This window comes from Synchiropus splendidus, chromosome 14 (assembly GCF_027744825.2).
Source record: "Synchiropus splendidus isolate RoL2022-P1 chromosome 14, RoL_Sspl_1.0, whole genome shotgun sequence".
Lineage (NCBI taxonomy): Eukaryota > Metazoa > Chordata > Actinopteri > Syngnathiformes > Callionymidae > Synchiropus > Synchiropus splendidus.
Genome location: NC_071347.1, coordinates 6,770,972 through 6,794,013, shown reverse-complemented (window position 1 = coordinate 6,794,013; position 23,042 = coordinate 6,770,972). Strand labels below are relative to the sequence as shown.

The 23,042-nt window shown below is 39.5% G+C and overlaps 2 protein-coding genes across 3 annotated transcripts; both read left to right on the top strand.

Moving 5' to 3' along the window:
• The first annotated feature begins 1,522 nt into the window (after positions 1 to 1,522).
• On the top strand, positions 1,523 to 13,826 carry slc7a10b (solute carrier family 7 member 10b). The gene is made up of 11 exons (XM_053885626.1): positions 1,523 to 1,682; positions 4,972 to 5,176; positions 5,798 to 5,949; positions 8,663 to 8,788; positions 9,247 to 9,400; positions 9,521 to 9,644; positions 11,057 to 11,160; positions 11,230 to 11,326; positions 11,468 to 11,617; positions 11,697 to 11,874; positions 12,183 to 13,826. Exons 1-11 carry the CDS (start codon positions 1,544 to 1,546, stop codon positions 12,311 to 12,313), a joined length of 1,560 nt encoding a protein of 519 aa, XP_053741601.1. The 5' UTR covers positions 1,523 to 1,543; the 3' UTR covers positions 12,314 to 13,826.
• Positions 13,827 to 13,929: 103 nt separating this feature from the next.
• Positions 13,930 to 22,884, top strand: dus2 (dihydrouridine synthase 2). 2 transcript variants are annotated; one of them, XM_053885625.1, is made up of 16 exons: positions 13,930 to 14,073; positions 14,481 to 14,613; positions 14,687 to 14,732; positions 15,386 to 15,477; positions 15,537 to 15,580; positions 15,698 to 15,758; positions 15,828 to 15,875; positions 17,654 to 17,719; positions 17,812 to 17,882; positions 18,117 to 18,203; positions 19,537 to 19,705; positions 20,271 to 20,392; positions 21,688 to 21,828; positions 21,988 to 22,075; positions 22,173 to 22,246; positions 22,328 to 22,884. In XM_053885625.1, the coding sequence occupies exons 2-16, from the start codon at positions 14,497 to 14,499 to the stop codon at positions 22,590 to 22,592; spliced, it is 1,491 nt and encodes a 496-aa protein (XP_053741600.1). In that variant the 5' UTR covers positions 13,930 to 14,073; positions 14,481 to 14,496; the 3' UTR covers positions 22,593 to 22,884. The 2 variants fall into 2 exon arrangements, with proteins under 2 accessions (XP_053741600.1, XP_053741599.1); XM_053885624.1 differs by lacking the exon at positions 13,930 to 14,073 and having other exon boundaries at positions 14,127 to 14,613.
• Positions 22,885 to 23,042: the final 158 nt, after the last annotated feature.

Below are 23,042 nucleotides of genomic sequence, written 5' to 3'. Positions count from 1 at the left end.
TGCGGGAATCTGCTTTCAAGGCAAATTTCCTGTCTGTCTTGCCAAAGTGGAGTTTATGATTGTGAAGCTTTTTTCCCTTCACATGTTAAGCATTCTACGAAATGACAAGCATTTTCTCTTTCACATCACCACTCTGCTTCATGCTCTTATCCACACTCTCATTTGACTTTTCTTTTTTCATGTGAAGTCATCATGGCATACTACATGCGATATGACAGTTGAAATGTAATCATGATTAACCCAACGCTGTACAGAAAATCATCCATAGACCATCTTTTTCTTTGTGTTAAGTTGGAATTTCTTAGAACCCTCATCTTTCAGTTGATTTTCTGGCTGACCAGTAACACAAAAAGTTGTTCTGTTGTTGTCTTGATGTCGATTTAATGTAGAAAATGGGAGGTGGAATGTAACCGGAGCTAAAATCTATCGCATTCTAGAGGGATAATGTGCAGTTTTACCGGAATCAACCATTCATTATTAATGGTGTGCGTGTGTGTGCTCGTGCACAAGTACATAATTACACTATTGATCTTTATCCTCTGGATTGTAAACAACTTTTTTTGTTTTAAGACCATCAACCTTAGAGGAGATATGCTGTGGATTATTTTGGTGAGGCTATTAATTTTGGGCTATGATTAATAATCTCTCTCCCTATTCATAATGTCCGCTACATCTCGCCAGATGGAAGCTCAGATTGACCCTTGTGCTCCTTGACACAAGCTTACAGTTCTCCTGTGAGTTGCAAATAAATGGTTGCAAAAGCTGGAGCTTTTCTCTTGTCTGTACATAATACAATTTAATAATATAATCGCACTAATCTAATCTAATCTAAAGATGAATTAACTTGTAAATCATGACAAATTAATCACACATTTTCTATCTGTTCTATATGTAACGTCTAATAATGTTTACAATGTTTTCAGTGCCTCTGAGGTTATTCTAAAGTTTTTGACAGTATTTGTAATGTTGGGTTCTTGTAGTAAACAAATGTTTGAATGAGGAAAGCATAAGAACAGATACAAAATGTGCGATTAATTTGCCGTTAGTCATGAGTTAACTCGGCAAATTTGTGTCCACCTGCCTGATGTTTTCATATGGAGAGAGAAAGCTTTTTTCTGCTGGCCCCACACAAGATGCCTTTCATAGTCACTGATGAATCAGGACCTGACCTGAGATCAATGTTGTTGTAGATATTTTTAGATTATGTGCATTTTTTTGGCACAATAATATTGAACTAGACCAACAGCTATGATGATAAACAACAAACTAACTTCGTATTAGACCTCCACTGGTCAAAATGAAGTCAGGGTCTTGATGCATTTTTTTTATACCGTGACTAGATGGAGAAACGTTCGGTTCCTCCCCGGGGTACGTAAACGCCTCATGGAAGGTCCCGGGTATTTAACATTCTACCCTGAGCAGCCGCAGGTTGTTGCGCAAGCGCAGCCCATTCAGTCCGCATGAATACGGAGTGAGGAGAGAACAGGAGCACTGGGAGTCTTGGGAGGACTGGACGGACCGGACCGGACCCGGCCAGGCGGACATGGAGCGACAGAACGGCTGCATGCGGCCGAGAGGCTCCTCGCTGGAAGAGCAGAAGAAGACGAAGAAGAAGATGAGCAACGACAGAGTAACTCTGAAGAAGGAGATTGGGCTGCTGAGCGCCTGCACCATCATCATAGGTGAGAACGAACACAAGTGGCATTCTGACGGGAACTGAGCTGGAAAGTCCTCACATCCAGTGTGGATGGTCCGACATTTCACCTCTAAAGTGACCCATTGTAAAAGTCAATTTACTTTCTACGGGAGGAAAAAACAAGTCACAGATTTCAATTGTCAGTGTGGAGCAAGAAATTCACTTCAAGAAATCATGACAGTCGCGCTGCGTTTAAGTGGCGTTTCAAGCCGTGACCGAAGGGGGCGCTGCACGTGTCACATCGCAGTTCATTTATCCGTGTTTGAGACGAAGAGAATCGTCATTATCAATAAACTGCTTGTCTTCAGTGACAGAGTATCGTAACGGCCATCCGCAATACATTCTCTCGAGGCTCGAGGTCTGACACTGATCTCTTGAGTTGCATGCAGTTTTCTCTTTATTGTTTCAGAGTAATGACTTAAAAACAAGAGATTGAGTCAATTTACCACTTCTTACCCACAACGATGATTTCAGTCCGGAATAACCAAAATACATAAAACAATGTCATAGAACATATTCGGTGTTCAACTTCCAGTAAGAGAACACCATTAAAATGGAACCCACAATAAATAAATAAAGAAACGAATAAAATGTGATTTACTTAGTGATAAAACATTTTGACATTTGAATTAAATTGAACATTCGACACCGTGCTACTGACACAAAGATGTGTTTGATGGTGTTTTTGTGCTACTCTCAAAAAACTTTGTATTTCACATTTCTCGAAATTTGATATTCACAGAATGTGTCACAACATTGATAAATTTGTGCCACAGACTCCAAGACGTGATTTGTTTGTTTGTGATATGATTTATGTAACTTACATATATTAGGCTTTGGTCATGTTTTTTTTTTGTCACAAATGTTTATTTAAAACTGCTTTGAAATGTAGACCTCCATGCGGTTTGATCAGACCTGGGCAAAGTGCGACCCGGGGGCCAAATGCAGCCCTTTGACTGTATTTATGTGGCCCTTGTGGAGTCAGAGTGAAACTATAAAACTGATATTTTTGTCTTGTGCATTGTTTTTTGTTCATTATGATGCAACTGAAACATAGCTTTCTCGTTTGATTATTTTTCTTAATTGTTCGCCCTTTCCACTATTTTAGTGCAGTATTTTTAGAATTAGGAGTATTTGTTCTCCCTTAAAATACATCAGAATTGAAAGCAGATTTATGAGACACATTGAGGATCTTTAAAAATGGAATGTGGTTTTTACATTTTTAAAGTGTAATTTCATAATCACACATGCTATCATCACTTGATGTTTATTTTCAGTTGTCTCTTCCCCTCCTTTCTTTGGGTTTGACAGCCCCTCTCAACGGCCACAATATTTAACCTGCCCAACTCTGCTGTTGATGAGTCCCACCCCTTTGTGTCATGTACATCAAACATTGTATGAAAACATTGCAATAATCATTATCTGTTGTACACATTGACTGCCATCACAAAGTCATACCTTTTTATGGTCAATGGATGAGTAAAACTACAGGATGTTGTCACAATCACTGAGTAATATATAGAAATAGGAAAATATTACATTCAATTTGTTTTCAAATGTTTGAAAAATAATTGGAACAAAAGGTAAATAATCAGAGAAAGATTTTAACGTTAGGGTTGGTAATGTTTGTCAATGATTATTGTCCACCAAATCTCCTCCAAAAACAAATCTGAATATTTACAAAGGAGAAAATAGACGTATTCGCACTAGACAAGAAAACCTCTGTGACAGTGACTGCTTCATTAATATTTCTGCATGAACTTCTATTTTTACTGACCTGCATCTGTGTGTTCACTGGGAGCACTGGAAGTGCTCTGCTCCTTGCAGCAGCCCAGTGTGGGTTATTTATGTGCTGTTACATAATGGTGTCGTCCGTCTGTGCCACTTGGCTGCCTCCTGCTGTGAGACTAGCAGCGCCGTCTTCTGAATGTGTGGATGTGCTGGTGCTATACTCCAGGCCGTGACTGATAGACCCACTAATTCACCCACTTATTGAGTCTTGTGATGTGTAATGCCCTCACTGTTGACTCACAGGGAACCGGGCGGATTGATGATGTCCTGGTGGATGTTTACGGTGTGAATAGCTCTCCAAACAAAACTTCTATGGACTGTAGCATCAGTAGATATCAGATGGGTGGAAAAAAAACTCCAAGCTAGTTTGGTACCCGACTAAATGATCAGTACATGTAGTCGTCTATTCTACTGGTAGTAATACTGGTAGTAGTAATAGTTGCCACAATACAGATTTCTTAACCGCCGCCTTTGTGCTTCAATGAAGGGAGTCAGGGATGCTCTCTGGTCAGAGCGGAACTGATTGCTTTACCTGGTACTTTTTCTTTGTACTATCAATGTAACTAAAGGATCCTATACTGCAACACAGCACTAGAAGACAGTTTTCCATCTGCCATTGAATTCACAAATAAACCCCTTATATTGTTGAAGTTTTGATAGAACTTATAATAAACAAATTAGATGACTATAAATAAGTTTGTGGTTTTCACAGTTCCTTTTTTCTTTTAATGTACTTTATTTTCATTTTCAAATTTAGAAACAGCACCCCAAATTGACAGAATAAATCAAATTAACTGTAGCACAAAAATGGGAGATGCCAGAGTATATACAAAATAATTCAGTTTCAGGACACTGCAGGCGAGTCAGTTGAGTTTCGAGTTCACTTTGTTCTTTTTGGGGAAGATACTATTCAGTCCAAAGTTCAGATAGAGCTCTGTTGAAGACTATTAAGTAATGATCGAAATGATGCAAATGTGTTGTACGAATGAGAGAGTGTATCTTATTTCCTCTAGGTACACAAGAGGAAAACCATTTAACCACTTGGTGGTTGTGTCATTAACCACTTCATAATGCATGGTGCAGATGGCGACCTCCATTCACTTAAGACTCTCTTGGCTACAGCTAAAATGCAAGAGCCTGTTGCTGAGCAGAACTCCATTTTACAATGTTTTCTGAACCCCCCAATTTCACCAAGGTACTGCTCGGAATAAACAGTTTCTCAAAAAAAAAAAAAAAAGAATAAACTGAAGACCTCAAGCCAAAATGTTTCAAGTTTTGAACAGGACACGAATAGATGATCTAATGTGGCAACAGAGGTTTCTTTTTCCCAGCCAGTTGCAGAATGCTGGATTATTGGTTGAACAATTGCTCAGTGAATGAATCACATGTAAAGACGTTTTGAAAATAGTTTTATTCCATATAGCTCGCTGATTTAAGACCCAAGTGTTCTCATTCTCTCAAACACTCTGCTGTCATCTCTTCAGGAAACATCATTGGCTCGGGCATCTTCATCTCTCCTAAAGGGGTCCTGGAGCACTCGGGATCTGTGGGTTTGGCTTTGGTGGTCTGGGTCCTGGGTGGCTGCATTGCTGCATTGGGCTCTCTGTGCTATGCTGAACTTGGGGTCACCATCCCAAAGTCTGGAGGCGACTACTCATATGTCACGGAGATCTTCGGTGGGCTGATGGGGTGAGTGCTTTTAGGAGGGTGAGATAACCAAATTTATGTTGATAGGTTTTGACACTGACAATTTTCTTGACTGTAATATTTAGCATCATGTACCTTATCACCACCCTTTTACTTATTGAAGACTAACACCAGAGATGCTCTGGTCTTTCCACTTGAAGCGCAAACAAATATCTGCTTTCAGGTTTTCTTTACAGTCTGTTCTGCATGGATAATTTCCGGGTGTTTTCGGAGAGTCCAGGTGGATTTCTGGCTTTTATAATCACAACTGTAATATTCATTGGGTCACAAGAATAACATGCTTTGGAGCCGATCTAGTTTTGGGTGGAAACAGAGGAGGGGGAAGTCCTGAGCCAAAATAAAATAAAAAAAATAAAAGCAGACCATAACAGTCTTATCGTGTTTACTACTACAACTTCGATGACTACTGCATCTCGTGGTTGAACATCTGCCGTTACCACACGACAACTTCTGCCATCAATGCCATTGCTTCTAACAGTCTCATCCTTGAACAGCTTTTTCTTCAAGTAATCTTACTACAACTTGGTTTATGTTATTACTCTTGCCACTTCTATATCTAGTTGTCATATTATTTTGTGTGTTTTGAATATGTGCAATGCCCAGGTTTCTGCTGTTGTGGAGTGCTGTCCTCATCATGTACCCAACAACGCTGGCTGTCATTGCACTCACGTTCTCCAGCTATGTCCTGCAGCCTGTCTTCCCCAACTGTGTTCCTCCGTACATGGCCACAAGAATGCTGTCTGCAACATGTCTCTGTGAGTTGATGAAACCTTTTGTGCCTTTCAGCTTGAACAGTAGTGTTAATCATAGTTATAGGTCCCTTATATTGCCATCACACCGATGAAGGTGCAGTGTAAGGAATTCAAGGAGATGTCAAGGTCAAGTTTAGAATATATAAAAAAGAAATACATGGCGTGGTAAAAACATTAAAACCCAAATATCTGGTGCTCAGCCTACCTAATAGTGCACTGGTGTCTGTCGCTTAACTTTTTTTAGTTTGGATTGATGCCATTTCCCCCGCTGGTATAAGGGAATGACCAGAGCGCTTTAACTGACTGCGTTCTCTATTCCCACTGTTTTATCCTGGAATGTATTTCCATTTTATTTATATGAAAAGTGACACATTACTCTGTGAGTGTGAAAAATAAATAACTTTGGATTATGACTGAAATTTATATTGTCACAACTATGAGGTAAGAAGATCTTTGATAAATATCTTATTGTCCATTATCTGTTGGACTGAAAAACGCTCCTTTTTGACAGGGTTGAGCAAAATTGTCACGTTTAACTGTATTCATCAGTAACAAGCCTGTAGCTTCTATGCTTTCTGAGTAGTTTCTCAGCGCTATCCTGGTCAGCAGGCAGTGAGTGTCGAGACGTTCACATGCTCCCCATGAATTACCACACCGCTGACTTCTGTGGTAGCAAAATTACCAGTTGCTAAATATATCGTTTATAAAATGTATATTACACAATAGTTCAAGTGTCGTCATGAAAATAATTATATTGATCTAGTGTTATGATAACTAAACAATTTCCCATGTTTTGTCACTGAAAGAAGTGAGTTGTAAGAGCACACTGAAGTGTTTAATATGTAGAACGTCTCTGATGGAAGACTGGAGGTCAGGGAGAGAACATTTGGCTTGCAGGTCTTAAAAGCTTTTGTTAAATAATTAAATACGTAGGATTGGTACTTTTGAAAAAAAAAAAAGAACTGCCTGGTGTTTTTAGCGCTGGGGTGTCAAACTGAATCACAGAAGGGTCTAAAACGCAGTCTGAGTTGCGGGCCGAGCGAAAATTCTATTAATGGCAGAGTCTAACTGTTAACAGGAACAGTGTGCCAAAAGCATCTCTGTTGTTGCGATCAGAGTGCACATATTCGCCACAGGCTCCTCCTTGAATTGTATGTCTGCTCGCCAGTATTTCATCAAATAACCTTTTTTTCCACAAATTTTCCCCCAGATTACTTGATACATCTCTGTCATAATAATAATCTCTACTCTCAGAAAAACAGCCTGTCAAATGGCAAAACTTGAAACACAACAGCCTCAGTCAGCCATATATACTTTGGGGATGTAAGTTAGGATTGAATTAAACTTTGAGCCAACTATAAATACTGCAGGCCTCATAAAATTGCCAGGTTGGACTTGACCACTGGGCCTTGACTTTGACACGTGTTTCAGGAAACAAAAGCTTTCTTTATTTATTCACTGATTTCCATTCATCTTAGTTCAGCAATTGTGTTTTTAAAACTTTTCTGAGCACAAAATAGGAGAGGACTACGAAGAATATATGTATAGGAGAAGTGGACATTTGCATTCAAGCCACAAAATAAAAGTAAAGTGAAGTAGTGCAACTATAAGTGATGGAGGTCAGACAACTGTGGTTTGGTCTGCCATGCCAAGCTGCTGGTAGTTTGGCACTTGTCCTGTAAGTACCTGCCCATTACCTTGGCAACCTCTTTGTTGCATCATTGAGTGAAGATCATAGTCAGCGTGTGATTCCTCACCTCTGACGGCATCATTCACACTTGTTTTTGGCAGCCGGCGGAGGAACGTGAGCTCTGCCCGGCCTCCTCGGGGTGAAGGAGACGGTGAGGGGGTGAGGGTGGCGAGGAGGTCTTTCCCAACGGAAACGGTTTGTTTTGTGGGTCTGACAGCGCGTCTTTGTGCTACAGAGCGAGGCCACCATGAGTGTGGGGCAAAGTTACTGACATTGATGGACGAGGTAAAACAATCATGGCTTCCCTGTTTCCCACATTCCTGTATCCATGGCAACTGGCTGCTGCCAGTGTGGCAAGGGCACCAACACTATGGATGGAGGGATGGAACAATCGAGACATGATGTAAACGATGTTAAGTTTTAAGGGTTGCTTGTGGGATGTTGAAGGAAACAGGGTTAGACAGTTGCTGTTATGGCAAAAAAAAAAGGTATTTCTTAGATTAGATTAGCTCAGGTCTACGCTTGTATAAAATGCAATGTACGTGGTGGTCAGAGTTCAAGTGGAGACCCGGATAGAAAGACTATTAGTTGAAGTCTCTGCCAGTGTTCGGGGCGCCTCTTCCTGGATGTATGCAGCCATACATCCAGCATGGAGATCAACGGATGATTTGTCCTCGTCAGGCCAGTTCGCATTTTTTTTCTTTTGGACGCTACAAGACTTTGCAGTTCATTGCGGCCGGATGTGTTCTGTCGGCCCTCAGTTTAACGGCACACTTTTGTGGATGAGGTTAAAGCTTCCCTGTGCAAAATTACTCAATGAAGGCGAGCGTGAGCTGAATGGATGACTGAGCACAAGAGTTTTTTTTTCTCGTGTATTTGGGAGCTGACAGTGTCCGCTGGGTCACTGGTGTGTGACAAATAAACATCTTTATTAAAAATCAGGATAGTTGAATGGTTATGAATGTCAGTCACTAAGTGGCAAAATAATGTTGACACCTGCTGAAAACATTGTTCTTCACTGTCTAGTGTTGCTCACGTGGGTGAACTGCTCCAGTGTCAGGATGGCTACCAGGATACAGGATGTCTTCACTGTGGGGAAGCTGATGGCTCTCGGACTCATCATTGTTGTTGGCCTGGTTCAGATTTGGAACGGTAAAGTCTTTGCTTTGTGCATCAAAATCTGGCAGGGTTATGTAACAAATAAAATGGGAAAGTGTTTGACACCTGGTTCCGATTTTTATCAGCTGATTATTAAAGATTAAAGAACACCTACTCTACATGACAGGATTTTAGCATGGCATGCCTGTTGTAAGGAGGACTTTCCCTTAGAGGTAGGCAGTATCAGTTTAGCAATGAGATAACAGATGATATTACTACAGATTCCACTCTTTGTACTGGAGTACCTAATATGTTCTCTTTATTTCTTATGAATTAGGTGAAAATACTACCAGTTCAAACTTGAGAAATTCGAAATGGAAACACTTTGCAAACCATTGTGTACTGAATTAATGTCGTCTTAAATATATACCATTGTTGGACTAGGTTATGCTCCTTTATCATAAAGGACAGTGCAATGGTTGAATAAACAGTGCTGGTGCTGATTTCTGCAGGACACTACGAGGCTCTGGCTCCTCAGGTCGCTTTCTCCATGGAGTCGACTCCATCAGTCGGTCAGATCGCTCTGGCGTTCCTTCAGGCCTCCTTTGCTTTCAGTGGCTGGAACTTCCTCAACTATGTGACGGAAGAAGTGGTGGATCCCAGACGGTGAGTGCGCCTCATCTCTTTGCTTTATTGTCATCATCTGCATGTTTGTATATTCAGTTTAACGTGCATGTATCTGTGTTTTGTACCTTTGTTGTTGTGCATGTGTGTGACCTGGCTCAGGAATCTCCCTCGCGCCATCTACATCTCCATCCCATTGGTGACGTTTGTGTATACGCTCACCAACATCGCCTACTTCTCATCCATGTCGCCGGAGGAGCTGCTTTCCTCCAATGCAGTTGCTGTAGTGAGTAACGTGATGAGCAGCTGCCATCAACTCTGTAGACCACTGACACGTTTCCTCTGTCTTTCAACTGGAAGCGACTGAAGAAAACAAAAAAGCTTGTTGATATGGCGCCATGAAAATTCATCTAAATGTGGAATTAATTATATTTAGTGGATGCTTTTATGCAAAGCAACTCTCAAAAAGTGAATCGTCCAGTTTCAAACCCAGAGGAAAAGGAACCACACTATCTTGGATCAAGACAAAGTGCTTGCTTATTAGATTTCTTTCCTGTCTGGGTCAAGTCAAAATAGATGTGTTTTTACTCAGCAGAAAAACATCTGAAGACTGTCTGTTGTATCGATATTGATAGAAGGTCAAACCTACAATTAGGAGCCAAGACAGCAAGCAGTTTTGTATTCCTGTCCTAGATCATTCTTTTTTGTGAGGGAACAGAAAGACGGTAACAAAAAGAGATGTAATGGATATGAGGAATTGTACACATCTGTTGTCTACTGACAACAAATAATTTCTTTTTTGTCTTTTATTTATGTTATGTTTGTAAAGTGTTGGAAAATTGCTTTTATACTCATGTACTCTTTTTATACACTTATTAATTTTAATTTTAGATTTTACTAGGATGTGAAATTCCAATTACAAATTACAAAACTTAGCTAAAAGTCAGCTAATTGAGATGGAGATGTTGGCAGGATTATTTTGAAATTAAATCTGTTACCTTTCCTGATTTGGCTGCCCAATAAAAATTTGGCACAAAAATTTCTGCTTCAATCACCTTTCCAAACCACCAATCTTTTTTATGTGTTGATATTTTAAAATTCTTCCATTTCCAACCCTCGAGTGTTTGAATACACATTTCCATCATGCTGTTGCACCCTTTTTGTAGTAAAATAAGTTAAATAAAAAAATAAAAAAAGTGTGTTTATCTTCTTTCTCCATGCTCAATCCCAATGGATGAAAATTCTGTATGGTATTAGCTGCACTTACATTGTTTTATTGTATTCATAAATAGGTCCTCACTTTTAAACACTATGTTTGAAATTGTAGAAGCAGATTTAACTTTTTGATGTGGTTATTTGTGTCCAGATTATAAACTGCTCTGTTGCAGCGTTAATGATGAATGCTCTAGGCTTGTGTTTATCACTTTCTGTGAGATTTTTTTTTGTAAATTGTTGACAAAATATTGCTCTGATCTGCATATTAATATTCCAAAAAAGAGCGAAAACATTCTAAGATACATATAATTTTAAAATAAGGATATCAGGGGAATAAAAATATACCTCAACAGTTTTCCACTTTATATTGCTGACTATCTGGTCTGATGTTTATTTAAATTGTTTTTTTTAATCAATTCACACACTCATGAGTGAACCTGATCTCACAAAAACTAATCTGTGCATTTTTCTTTCTCCTGCCAGACATTCGGGGAGAAGCTCTTGGGAATGTTTTCTGTCATTATGCCGATCTCCGTGGCCTTGTCCACCTTCGGAGGGATTAATGGCTACTTGTTCACCTCCTCCAGGTGAGATATCTGTTCCATTATTAGCGACAACATATCTGTTGACGCATCTATCGACGTATCTGTCTGTAGATTATGTTTCTCAGGAGCCCGTGAAGGTCACCTTCCGAGTCTGCTGGCCATGATCCACCTCAAGAAGTGCACGCCGATACCGGCCCTGCTGGTCTGCGTATGTGAAGTTTGCTACATTTGTTTGCTTTACTTGGCTGCTTGGTTTGCAGGAACAACTTCTAAATGGAAAAGCTGGTTTTGTTAGCGTAATACATCAGCCTAGTCTCTGTGTCAAATAAAGATTTGAATTACGTTGCAGTGTTCTGCCACCGTCGTCATTCTCTGCATTGGAGAAACACACAACTTGATAAACTACGTCTCGTTCATCAACTACCTGTCGTATGGTGTCACCATCGCCGGACTGCTCTACTACCGCTGGAAAAAGCCCAACCTGTACCGACCCATTAAAGTACTTACCGCACGCTTGATTATACTTCTTTTCCCCTGGACAGCCGCAGGAATTGATTCCTTGAATGATGTCCTTGCAGGTGAGCCTGCTGGTGCCGGTGTGCTACCTGATGTTCTGGGCTCTGTTGTTGGGCTTCAGTCTCCACTCTGAGCCAGTGGTTTGCGGTGTCGGGCTGGTCATCATGCTCACTGGTGTACCCGTCTACTTTCTGGGTGTTCATTGGAAAGATAAACCAAAGTGCATCTACAATTTTATTGGTTAGTTTTTCAGAGATTCAAAATAATTTATAACAAGTGCGCTAAATATTGTCCGTGTTTTAGAGTCTAGAAAAGTAACCTAATGAAATACTTTTATCTGAATGAAAGAAATATACCGTGGATCCCAGTTTAGCTCTAACAGGGGGCTCTTGTTTCAACGGTTTTCTAAATAAACATGTAACATACAACATGGCAATTGAAACTAGCCATCATAGTCACCATATAATCCATGCTCATTTAAAAAGGTTTGAAATTCAAACGCATGTGTGTTCACACGACAATCTTTGTGTCTTGTGTTTTCCCTGCAGAAAAAGCAACCTTTGTGGGTCAGAGGTTGTGCTACGTGGTTTTTCCTCAGATCGATCCCATTGAGGTTGCTCCTCCTCCAGAACGGACTGACAGATCTTCAGGCAGAAGCAGTTTTTCTGCCGCCTCATAAAACTCTTTATTTTCATGAATATTTTAACGTGGATCCAGGAAATCCAGATGTCCGCTTCAGAGATACCCGTTGGGAATTCTCTTATTTTCTACAAAGTTGTCAAAGTACTGTGAAAACTACTTTAAACTCTATTGTTTCCTCTTATGGACCTTGGGATAGCTTGATGGATGAGGGACTTTGCTGCAAAAGAAAGGAAAAATTCTGAATGTTACAGATTTTTTTGTGTGCCTTGAGGTCTTTTTTTTTTTTACACCAAGTCAAATGCAAGTCTACAACTTTTAATCACAATGAAAATGGCGACTAACAAGTTTTTGTCTCATTCTTGACTTATATTGAACTGTTCTTTCGTTTTAAGAAAAGTATATCATTTTGCCATTCATCTTGATTTTTTTTTAATATTAAAGAAGTGTGTTTTACTCATGTCAGTAATGATGCTTGATATTACTCAAATTACCAAAATTCCCTTACATAAACCTCATTATATTGGCGCTCTTATTAAAGGAGAAGTTGTGAACTACATGATGTGTACTTAAGACATTTATTCACTGTGAAAGCTTAACAACCCCATACATGTGCTTTATGTCATTTATTCAGCAAAGGTAAAGGCTGGGTTGAAACCTCCCTTTCAGGTAACATTTACTTCAATTCAATGTTGTTGTTCAATGTTTTGCTGCGTTTATGACGATGAATTCACGCAAGTCTTGCAATGTTTATCAGCGATGGCTGATAAATGATAAACTGATAAATGTAAAGGTTTGTTTGAATTACTGGACATTAATATATAATTATATTGAATAACAATTATTATATATCCAGTGATAATGATATTGAATATAAAATATTCAATATACTTATCAATATATTTTTTTGTGACAACCATGATGGTAAATTTGTCTTATTAATCTATTTTGCCAATTCGATAACCACTGTTTTGTCACCGTTTACTTGGATCACATCACATCATATTATTCATGTTTCTTATCTACTGGCTCAGACATTTCCTGCTATACACCTCACAGCAATCCGCCATACTGTACATACTTTACTTGAGAACGTAAGTCATGAAAATGAAATAAGCTAAAAGACACACAATTATTGCCTGGGGAGGTTTGTGGTATTATATTTTTGTTATCCTCGTGATCTGTACTGTGCATATTTGTTTTAAGAACTTGGAAACGCCCTTCTTCTCAACTTTTTTATGAGAACAAGTTCACGTCTGCCTTTTTTGAAACCTGTTTTTAATTGACTTCCAGCAAAGTAAACAATTAAATTGAAGGTACTCTTTAAATGAGACCTGATTAAAGTAACTAAACATAAATATATTTTTATTTTGTGTATTATTTATATAGATTAATAGAGTCTCCTTTTTTCTCACTGTGAAAATAAAGCTGGCTCATTTATGAGAAAAACTAAATCTGTCAACCCAACAGTTGTAAATTGAATTACTTTGTGAATCGTGTTTTAACGTTTTACTAATGTGTGTTATGTTTGTAAACGGATTCCTGTCCTTATAAAGCACTTCCATTAAATCCTTCATTTTTAAAGCGTGCCGTCTTTCTGTTTTTAAACGCCAACATTTCAGATCTTATCTGGTTGAAGCTGATTTCCACATAAATTCTGGAATCTGTGGAGTTATTTCTGGCAGAAATATTTCGAGGCACAGTCCGGTCGGTGGGAAGCTAAACAGGAAGTTGAAATGAACCACGCTTCGTCTTCTGCCACGTGACTTTGTCACTCAGCTGCTGAACTCGACCACACCGGTGAGTTTCTGTTATTTACAGGGAAAAAGAACCCGAATTAGAACGTCATGACTCTGTAGTCATTTCTTCGAACGTTGTTTCTCTTACCGTTGATGGGACCTCGCTGTTTGTTTGTGTTATGCTGCCGATAGCCGTTGAAACTCACCACACTTTTAAAGTAGCAATTGTTTTATTGTGTCGAGGATGTATGTGGAAAGTCGCATTTGATTGTAGTTATGGGTTGTGTTTAAGTTAAAAAATCGGCGTGCTTTTTCTTCCTCCTGGATTTAGAAAAGCAGAATGTCCAGTGCAAAACAACCATCCTGCAGTTGTGATCTTCTCAGTCAACTCAGTCATCTTGGTTTCATCCGAGTGTTGAATGTGCTCTCTGATTTTGACCCTGATCTAATCTCAATGTCCATCACAAGAGCCTGGGCCGCCACCATGGCAGGTCGGCTGAGCTTCTCCAACATCGCTGCCCTTGCTCCGATGGTTCGGGTGGGGACGCTGCCTATGCGCCTGTTGGCTCTAGACTACGGGGCTGACGTGGTCTACTCCGAGGTGCCACTCTCTTTATTTCAGTCTATAGCTTGTGATGTTGAATGGTACGTTAAGGTCATATGTTTTGTTTCAGGAACTGATAGACCTGAAGATGGTCCAGTGTCAGCGGCTGGTGAACGGTAAGATTTGTCAATTTAAATGTTTGCTGTCAGGTTTTTGCTTATAAAATTTGGAAATATCTGGATATGATCAGTCTATTCTATTGTGTAAATGTCTATAAATACACCCAGGAAGGATAGCAGGATGGATTGATTTACTGTATTGATCCTAAGATGGAAGCATGCGTACATTTAGAAAAAAAGTAATCAAATAAGTATGAGTAAACGTTGTAGCATTTTATGTGTGACACATTTTGGTTTCGCACGTCACTTTATCTAGTATTTCTGGTACAAATAGAGTACATTCCATGTACACTTCTTCTTAATCATGTTAAATGAATTGGGTTGTACATAATTTGTTCCAGTATTGCTCTTCAAAAAGTCACCAAAATCGTCATGCATTTGTCGACACGAAGTTGGTTCTGTTGAATTAGAATTCTAAATTTGTGTAAAACTGAGTTCAAATTCTGTTCTTTGTAAATATGTCTTGACTGACTTGATCGCTGACACTTTAAACCTAGATGCAGTTACATTAAGTGCATGTTTCTTTTTTTTATCTTTGGTCTGGACTGGATCAAGTAGTGTCTCTATATTTTAAATGAAGCAGCACCAGCACTTATACTCTTACATGACCAACAACTGCTGCTTAACTTTTCTGCTCTCACGCGTTTCAGAGGTCCTGGAGACCGTTGACTTTGTTGCTTCAGATGGCCGAGTGATGTTCCGAACGTGTGCTCAAGAGAGGAACCGCGTTGTCTTCCAGATGGTGAGAGTCCAGAGTGAAAGTCAAATGCTTTGACCATTACAAAAACATATTTGTTTCAGGGCACAGCTGACCCAGAGCGGGCGCTGGCGGTGGCCCAACTTGTGTAAGTGTTGGTTCTGCCTAATCCTTTCCTGAGTACTTAATTATAGTAATGTGTTAGAGAACATTTTAGAAGACTGTACTATGAAGTGGGAAGTTGCCACATGTCTCCTGTGCTCAGAGAGAAAGACGTAGCTGCTGTGGATGTCAACATGGGTTGTCCGAAGGAATATTCCACCAAGGTGAATTTTCTCACCTGCAAGTCTTCTACCTGTGACCGCTTGTATTAAGGTGACCTCTCTGTACCACAGGGTGGGATGGGTGCAGCTCTTCTGTTGGATCCTGACAAAATCGAGGCGGTAAGTTTTCTTTAAAGTAAAGGTTAAATACAAGCTTGACCTTTTCAAGAAGCCGGTTAACCATGAGGAAAGCAGACGTGCGGGTTGTTCAACAGTGTTTGGTTTCAGAACATTTATTATGGGTTAGTTCAAACACACTTGAGTTAAAGTTGATCCGTGACAGCAAGCGCCCTAATCAATGAAACACACATTCCAGTCACCATGTGAAAGAGAATCGCTCCTCCTACTTTTCCTCACTGGAGATGAATACATCATTTATTCTATATCATAGTTTTTGTAGAAAGTGAACAAATTGAAGAATGAATATCGATGACAAGTCCATGTTAAGTGTGAATTAGAGAGGAAAACAAAACATGGAGAGTGCGTTCACCCTATAGACGCAGAACAGACTTGTTTATAACTAGAATGACAGCGAGTAGTAACTAGAATTTCAGCGAGTTAATTACGATTATTTCATTACAACATTATTATGATTAATTAATTACAAAAAAATATTTAATTTAATTTATCAGTCTGCTCTCCAGACAACAGGGGACCTTTGTAAGTGCAGGAAGTGTGTGATCCTGGTCCACTGATGACACTGATGCACGAGACACGTGGCAGCTAGGATGATAACAACAACAACAAACATGGAGGAATCCCTGAACAAAAGCAAACAAAAGCATCTGTTTGCTTTTGTTCAGGGATGTTTTTCACTACACAATGGTCAATGGTTTCCACTACTCTGAATGTACTTGAAATTCTTATAAAATGAAATTCTTATACAAATATTTTCAAGACATTAAAAGAGCTTTAGTTTAAATAAGGTGATATAAAACTTGAATATAGCCACCATCGTGATTTATTGTGCTATTGTCAAACTGATGCAAAATAAACAATATTTTGTTGTTTAAATGTATGTATGGGTCCATCATTTTATTCAGTAATATACCAAATTCATTCAAATTAAAAAATGTGGCTTCTTGTGGCAAATATTCTTATTCTATTAAACTGCGATTAATTAATCACAAATTCTATGATTAACTAGATTTTTTTTTAAAATGAATCCCACCCCTAAAAAAAAATATATATATATATATATATATATATATATATATATATATATATATATATATATATATATATATCCAGTCATGTATATTTGAATTACAAAGATGTGTGTTGTTCAGTCTGTCCTCACCATTGTGCTCGATTATTAAAGTAGCTATGATAAATGTGACTTGAACACTATAAATGTATGTGTGGTGGTTTTAGTGAAGCTGACCAGCACCGTTCTAAAATACATAATAAAATACAATATTTAACTTTGACTGAGAAGTGTTCAAAAGCTGTTCAATCACTTTAGAAGAGCTGAGCTGATCGTCCAATCACACCACTCATCTTTGATCGGTGGGCCTTTCTTGGTCCTGTCTACACAGACGTATTTTCTGGTCGTCACAGTTGCACTTTACATACAGGCTCTTGTCAGGGAAAGATATCGTATCCAACCATGTGATCATCTGTGGTTCAACAGGGGAAACTTGGGCTGTAACATACTTTACGACCTTTCTGAAACAGCCCGAGTTGTTTCTACATTTCTACACTAGTTTTATCATGACAGGAAAAACATTAAAGTCAATTCTAGGATTGTAATTCTGAAATTTACTCCCATCATGTTAAGAAGATGACATGTCTACTGATATTACCGGTATATACAATGTGTATACACTTCTATACATAATTTCTACAATAAAATGGTCTGTATTTTCTTATTTTATTAATGTATTTTGTTCAAACAGATTCTCACAAAGCTTGTCTCTGGAGTTTCTATTCCGGTGACGTGTAAAATACGAATCCTCCCAACGGTACATTTGCTTATTATTATTATTATTATTATTATTACATTCTTTCTGTTTCTGTTTTTACACACCATGCTAACAATTTCTCTCCATGTCAGGTGGAGGAAACTATTGGTCTGGTACGCAGGATCGAGAAGACTGGTGTTTCAGCTGTCGCCATTCACGGCAGGTAACACTCAGATAAACTGTTATCAGCATGATAACTTTCTAATTTGCTATGATTTAGTCGCATGGCCTCAAACCGTCAAAATGCCTGTTCTGTGCTGACAGCAGCAGTGAAGGGAACATGAATACTGGATGACAGAATGATGGAGGAAGTAGAGCTCCTTCATTATGTGTGCATTAGAAGCGCACTTTTGAAATGAATGGATTATGTTATTAATCTGATGATCTGACCCTGCAGATTCAAGGAGGAGCGCCCTCGGCACCCAGTCCACTGTGACTACATCCAGGCAGTCGCTCAGCATGCATCCGTCCCCGTCATTGCCAAGTGAGTTTTACACGGATTTACACATTTGTCCTCTTGGGCTCTCGACATCAATAGAAAATTGAATATCGGTTCCACAGTGTCGCGTATCCACTTCCCCTCAGCAGGCCAAACAACTGCTTCATCATGTGATTGCTTTACAATAATTCTCCACTTTGTTGGAGCTTAGTATTCGGTCTGGTGCTTTGCCATTTTCAGAAACGTTTATGTCGGAAGAGGTTCTACAATCATAGGGCTTCCTGAAAGAGCACTCCAATTTAATGAGAGTATCCGTCACAGTTTTGCTTAAAAGCCCTTTCACTTCCAAATGACACCCATTGCTATAACACACCAAAAAATTCCACCTGTAACGTGGACAGGAATGAAATTATGTGCTGACAAACTCAACTGCCACTTCTCTCTCCGTCTCACTGCAACCTGCTGTTCTGACAAGCCCTGGGTCACGTATGAGAATAACAAGTGAAACATCGTACTCTCAATACCTTATACAGATTGATAGGAACTTGATATAAGGCTCAGTAGGATGTCTGGTATTTTCACACCTTTGGGGAAGAGCTTGGACAAAGGAGGTTGAGTTTCTGAATGCGAAACATAACTGGTGCACAAGGATAAGTTCCCCTCCTTAAATGGAGCTTGTTGTGTGTTCGTGTTAAGATAAGTAACAATGCATTTAAGAGGTGATAGCTGGATAGGTTGAATCCTCAGTTTATCTGACGAACATTATGCCGTTCTGGGACAGACTCATTTCTGAGTGAGGGATCATTGAACTTCATTGGCTTTCATGACTGAGAGCACATTCTGTCTTGTGTGACTTCCCCATTCATACATACAGTATGGACATCCAGGCGTGTATATGGAACTCACCACTGCCAGGGAGAAGCGTCACACATCTTGGGTCAGTTTTGTCAAAGACGAACATTAAAAAAAATAACAAAAAACAAAGGATATTCATTTGCTCCACTGGCCAGGTTTACATGCTCAGAGTGGTCGGACTAAGGCAGTAGAATTACACAGTGGCTCTGACGTTGGGTGACCTCATGACTCCCTCTGGTCGCTGATTCGTTGACTTAACTGAGGAGATCCAAAATCAAAGTCAGCATGATGATTTCACGAATGAATTATTAGTACAGCAATGAGAAATTCAAATATGTTTCCCAAGTTGTTTACAGGGTGCGTGTGTTTGAAAAGTCTGATCCGAGTCAGTCTTGACTGCCATGCAAACGTGCTCACTGACCGTCACTCTGCAATGAAACGGCTACAGAGATTTGTGCGAGTTTTTCTGCCCACTCACAGTCAGAAGTGGATGTGTGTGCTACTGTTTTTCTTTGTTTTTCAGTGGAGGATCTCTAGATCTGGTGAAGACATACACGGATATCGATGCGTTCAAGAAGGCCACAGGCGCCTCTTCGGTCATGTTAGCACGTGCCGCCATGTGGAACGCCTCGGTTTTCCGCCAAGAGGGACTTCTTCCTGTTGAGGAGGTGATGGAGCAGTACCTTAAATATGTAAGTGGTGTTGGTTCAAAGAAGTCTGTTATAATCTGGAAATGCTTTCTTTCATTTCACATTGAAATTATGTTTTGGTCCGTGCAGAGATCCTACTGTAAAGTATTTGTGGTTATATTTTTAGTGAATTTCTTTGTATCTGAAAACAAAGTATATGAATGGAGTCATTACAGCTAGATAAATTCAACTCTTATACTCTAAATGCAATCTACACTCTGCTGTGGTAGAATTGGTTTGCATTCCTTACTATATCCAGAATAAAGCTTCGCACCATAGAGAAGACTTTGTGTGCCGCAGTTAAGCAAACACAACAGCAAAAAGGGCGGCCAAGTAACAATAATGGATGTGAAATACGATTATGGAAGTATAAGTTTCACGCGTAACTGAATTAGATTGGGAGCTGCCCTGACAGGCTCTTTCTTCCCTCTCGTGGGGTCGGTGATGTCGGGGTATGAACTGATCTGATTCTTGCTGATGATGCTCTTTTCTACATAGAAGCTAACCACAATGCCGAAGGTTTCGTGACTGAGCTAAAGCCCTTTCTTTGTCCGGTTCTCCTCGACAGGCCATTCGTTATGACAACAATCCTTTCAACACCAAGTACTGTCTGTGCCAGATGCTGAGAGACAAAGTGGAATCTCCACTTGGGAAGCAGGTGCAGTCTGCGCAGACCAACGAAGAGATCAGGTACATGACATGACCTTTTGCTTAATGGGACACTAATGCTTCCACATGACAAGGCACCAGGGATTTAGTATCCAGCATATGTTTTATACCAGTGAGTCTTAACCCTCATGCTGATGCTGAGTCATCGCTGCGCCCATTGGTCAGTTGTGTTAATACAAGAGCAGAGTAAGAGCTGCCATTCACCAGCAGTGCTGCTCTGGTGCCTTTACCTGGTGTGGGAAGTGCCGATTTGAAACAGCGCTTGGCATAAATGAGTTCTGCGATACCCGTAATTTGTTCAGCATTTTTCACCAAACCATACGTCACAGGCTAATCACAGAGTGCGGCACTTGCGCTTCTTGCGTCATTGACAGATAATTGCAGGAGTTCATCCATTGTAGCATCTGCTCAGTTCACTTTGAAAAGAGGGCGATTTACACTGTGATACAAGTCAAATACAGATTCATTCATTTCATATAGAGTCATTCATTGTTATATGCTCTGCATGGCCTTTGTGCTTATTTCTTGGTGTTTGGCTATTGAGAGGTTTTACTCCTATAATTCTTGTTGTCTAACCTTTAGTCTCTTTGTCTTAACTCATTATGTTGGAACATGTTTCTTCATTTGTGTTATCCTGTTGTCTCATTATTTTTGTGCTGTTACTTTGTCCTTCAGATTGTTTACTCATCATGTAATGTTGCTTTGTTTTATATTTATCTAATCTTTGATGGCACTCTGTAGTGTTCAGCTTCTAGTTCCTTCTACTTTTATTTTACTAGTGTCTTAAACATACTGACAGATGATGTTAGGTAGGAGTCACCTATGACTATGATGTTTGATTGTCTACTGTAGTGCAAGTTAAGATGAGTTGGAGGGGAGCTGGAGAGAGGAGGAGTGAAGTTCAGACAGAAAAGGATGAGTGAAGGGAGTAGAGGTTGTGAAAACAGAGGAGTTCTTAGAAAGTAAAGGAGGATGGTGATGATAGTACTGAAAGAATTCTTTGTACTCAGCACTTGACTCTGCGTACATTATATATTTTAAGTATGACATGACATTTACAATAAATAAACATTTTTAAAAAGTGTTGTGAAAGCCAGTCACTACGTTCCAACCATATCCTTGATTGTCTTTCCAGAATATAGTATGTATGCATTTTTTTTTTTTTTTTTTTTTTTTTTGAAGGATTGATTATGCAAACTACACATGGCAAACTTCTATTCCAGTTAAGAAAGTCATCAAACTTAATGTGAACTGGATGAAGGAACATGTCCACAAAACCCCAAAATAAGCAAGTGCGTTGTATTTTTCTGATGCAGTGCGGCATTTAAGCTACAGGACTTCTTTACACAAACACAGCAGCACCACCAGGAGCGCAGAGACGCGCTGCAGAGCGGCGACAATCCTGAGCGACTTGTCATGGATGGGGATGTCACAACAATGCCAGTCAAGTTTGAACGGTAGGTTTGATACAGTAGATGGTCCCCCACTAACATGCTGCTCTTACTGCTTGTTTGAATGCAAGAATTCTCCTTCGGGGAATCTCAATTTAACACAAATGATACCAGCTTATGCTCCTGCTTTCTTGTATTTTCTAATATCCATGTCTTGTTTTTCAGGAGGGAGTATCCTCCTCAAATTACTCCTAAAATGTATCTGCTGGAGTGGAGTCGCAAAGAAAAGTTGGAGCAGCCTCTGTATGAGACGGTGAGAAGATTCACTGGAAAATGGTTACTGCGAGTGGGTCTCGCTTCAAGTGGATGGTCGTTCAAGTTAAATACTGCTTTCAATTTCCACCCTTTAGGTTGAGCACTCCAGTGATCGCACCTTCCAGTCTACTGTTGTTTTGAATGGGAAGAAGTATAGGTCCTCGCTGTGGTAAGCTCACAGAAGCACAGGCCTTAATGTTCAGCGACAAACCTTTCAATTGATTTTCTTTTTTGTGTTTGTACTTTTTAGGGAAAAATCCAAAAAGTTTGCAGAGCAAGCAGCCGCCATTGTCTACCTGCGAGTTCATGGGATACCAGAAGGCAAAATTGGTGAGGAAGAGTCGGACCTAGTATGCAAAAGAAAGAGAGAAAACAAGACTAACGGCTCAGCCGGGGAAGATGCAAGAAAGAAATTACACTTGGATAACGGAACACAGGAAGAAGGGGACGTCCAGCTAACACTTCAGAACAGCGCCTTTACTGACGTGAAAACTAAACACCTGGAGAGTTCATGAAGACGATGCAACAATAATAGTGTGAACTTTTTATATGTCTGTCGTTATAGAGGTTCAAAATGGCCTTTGTGAGGACACTGATTTCATTTTACCATGACTGGACTCAGATATGCTCATCAGCATTTCTTTTTTAACAATAGGCCGCATATGTTATGTGACAGCAGGTCTCAGATTATCCTTTGTTTCTTTTATTCGTGTTACAGATGATCATTTTAATTTTATTTTTTTATTTTATTTCTCTGCTCAGGTTTGTCTTGACAACATGCTATACAATGAATAAATCATCATGTTTGGTGCCTTGGAATGATTTTTTTTTTTTTGAAAGACAAAAATATCTTAAATTTAGGACAAGACCACTTGTTTTTCTATTGTCTTCCATGCTTTTTTTTGTTTGTTATTATTATTATGACAGTACCTTTATTTGATATCATTGACAACATTTAACTTCAC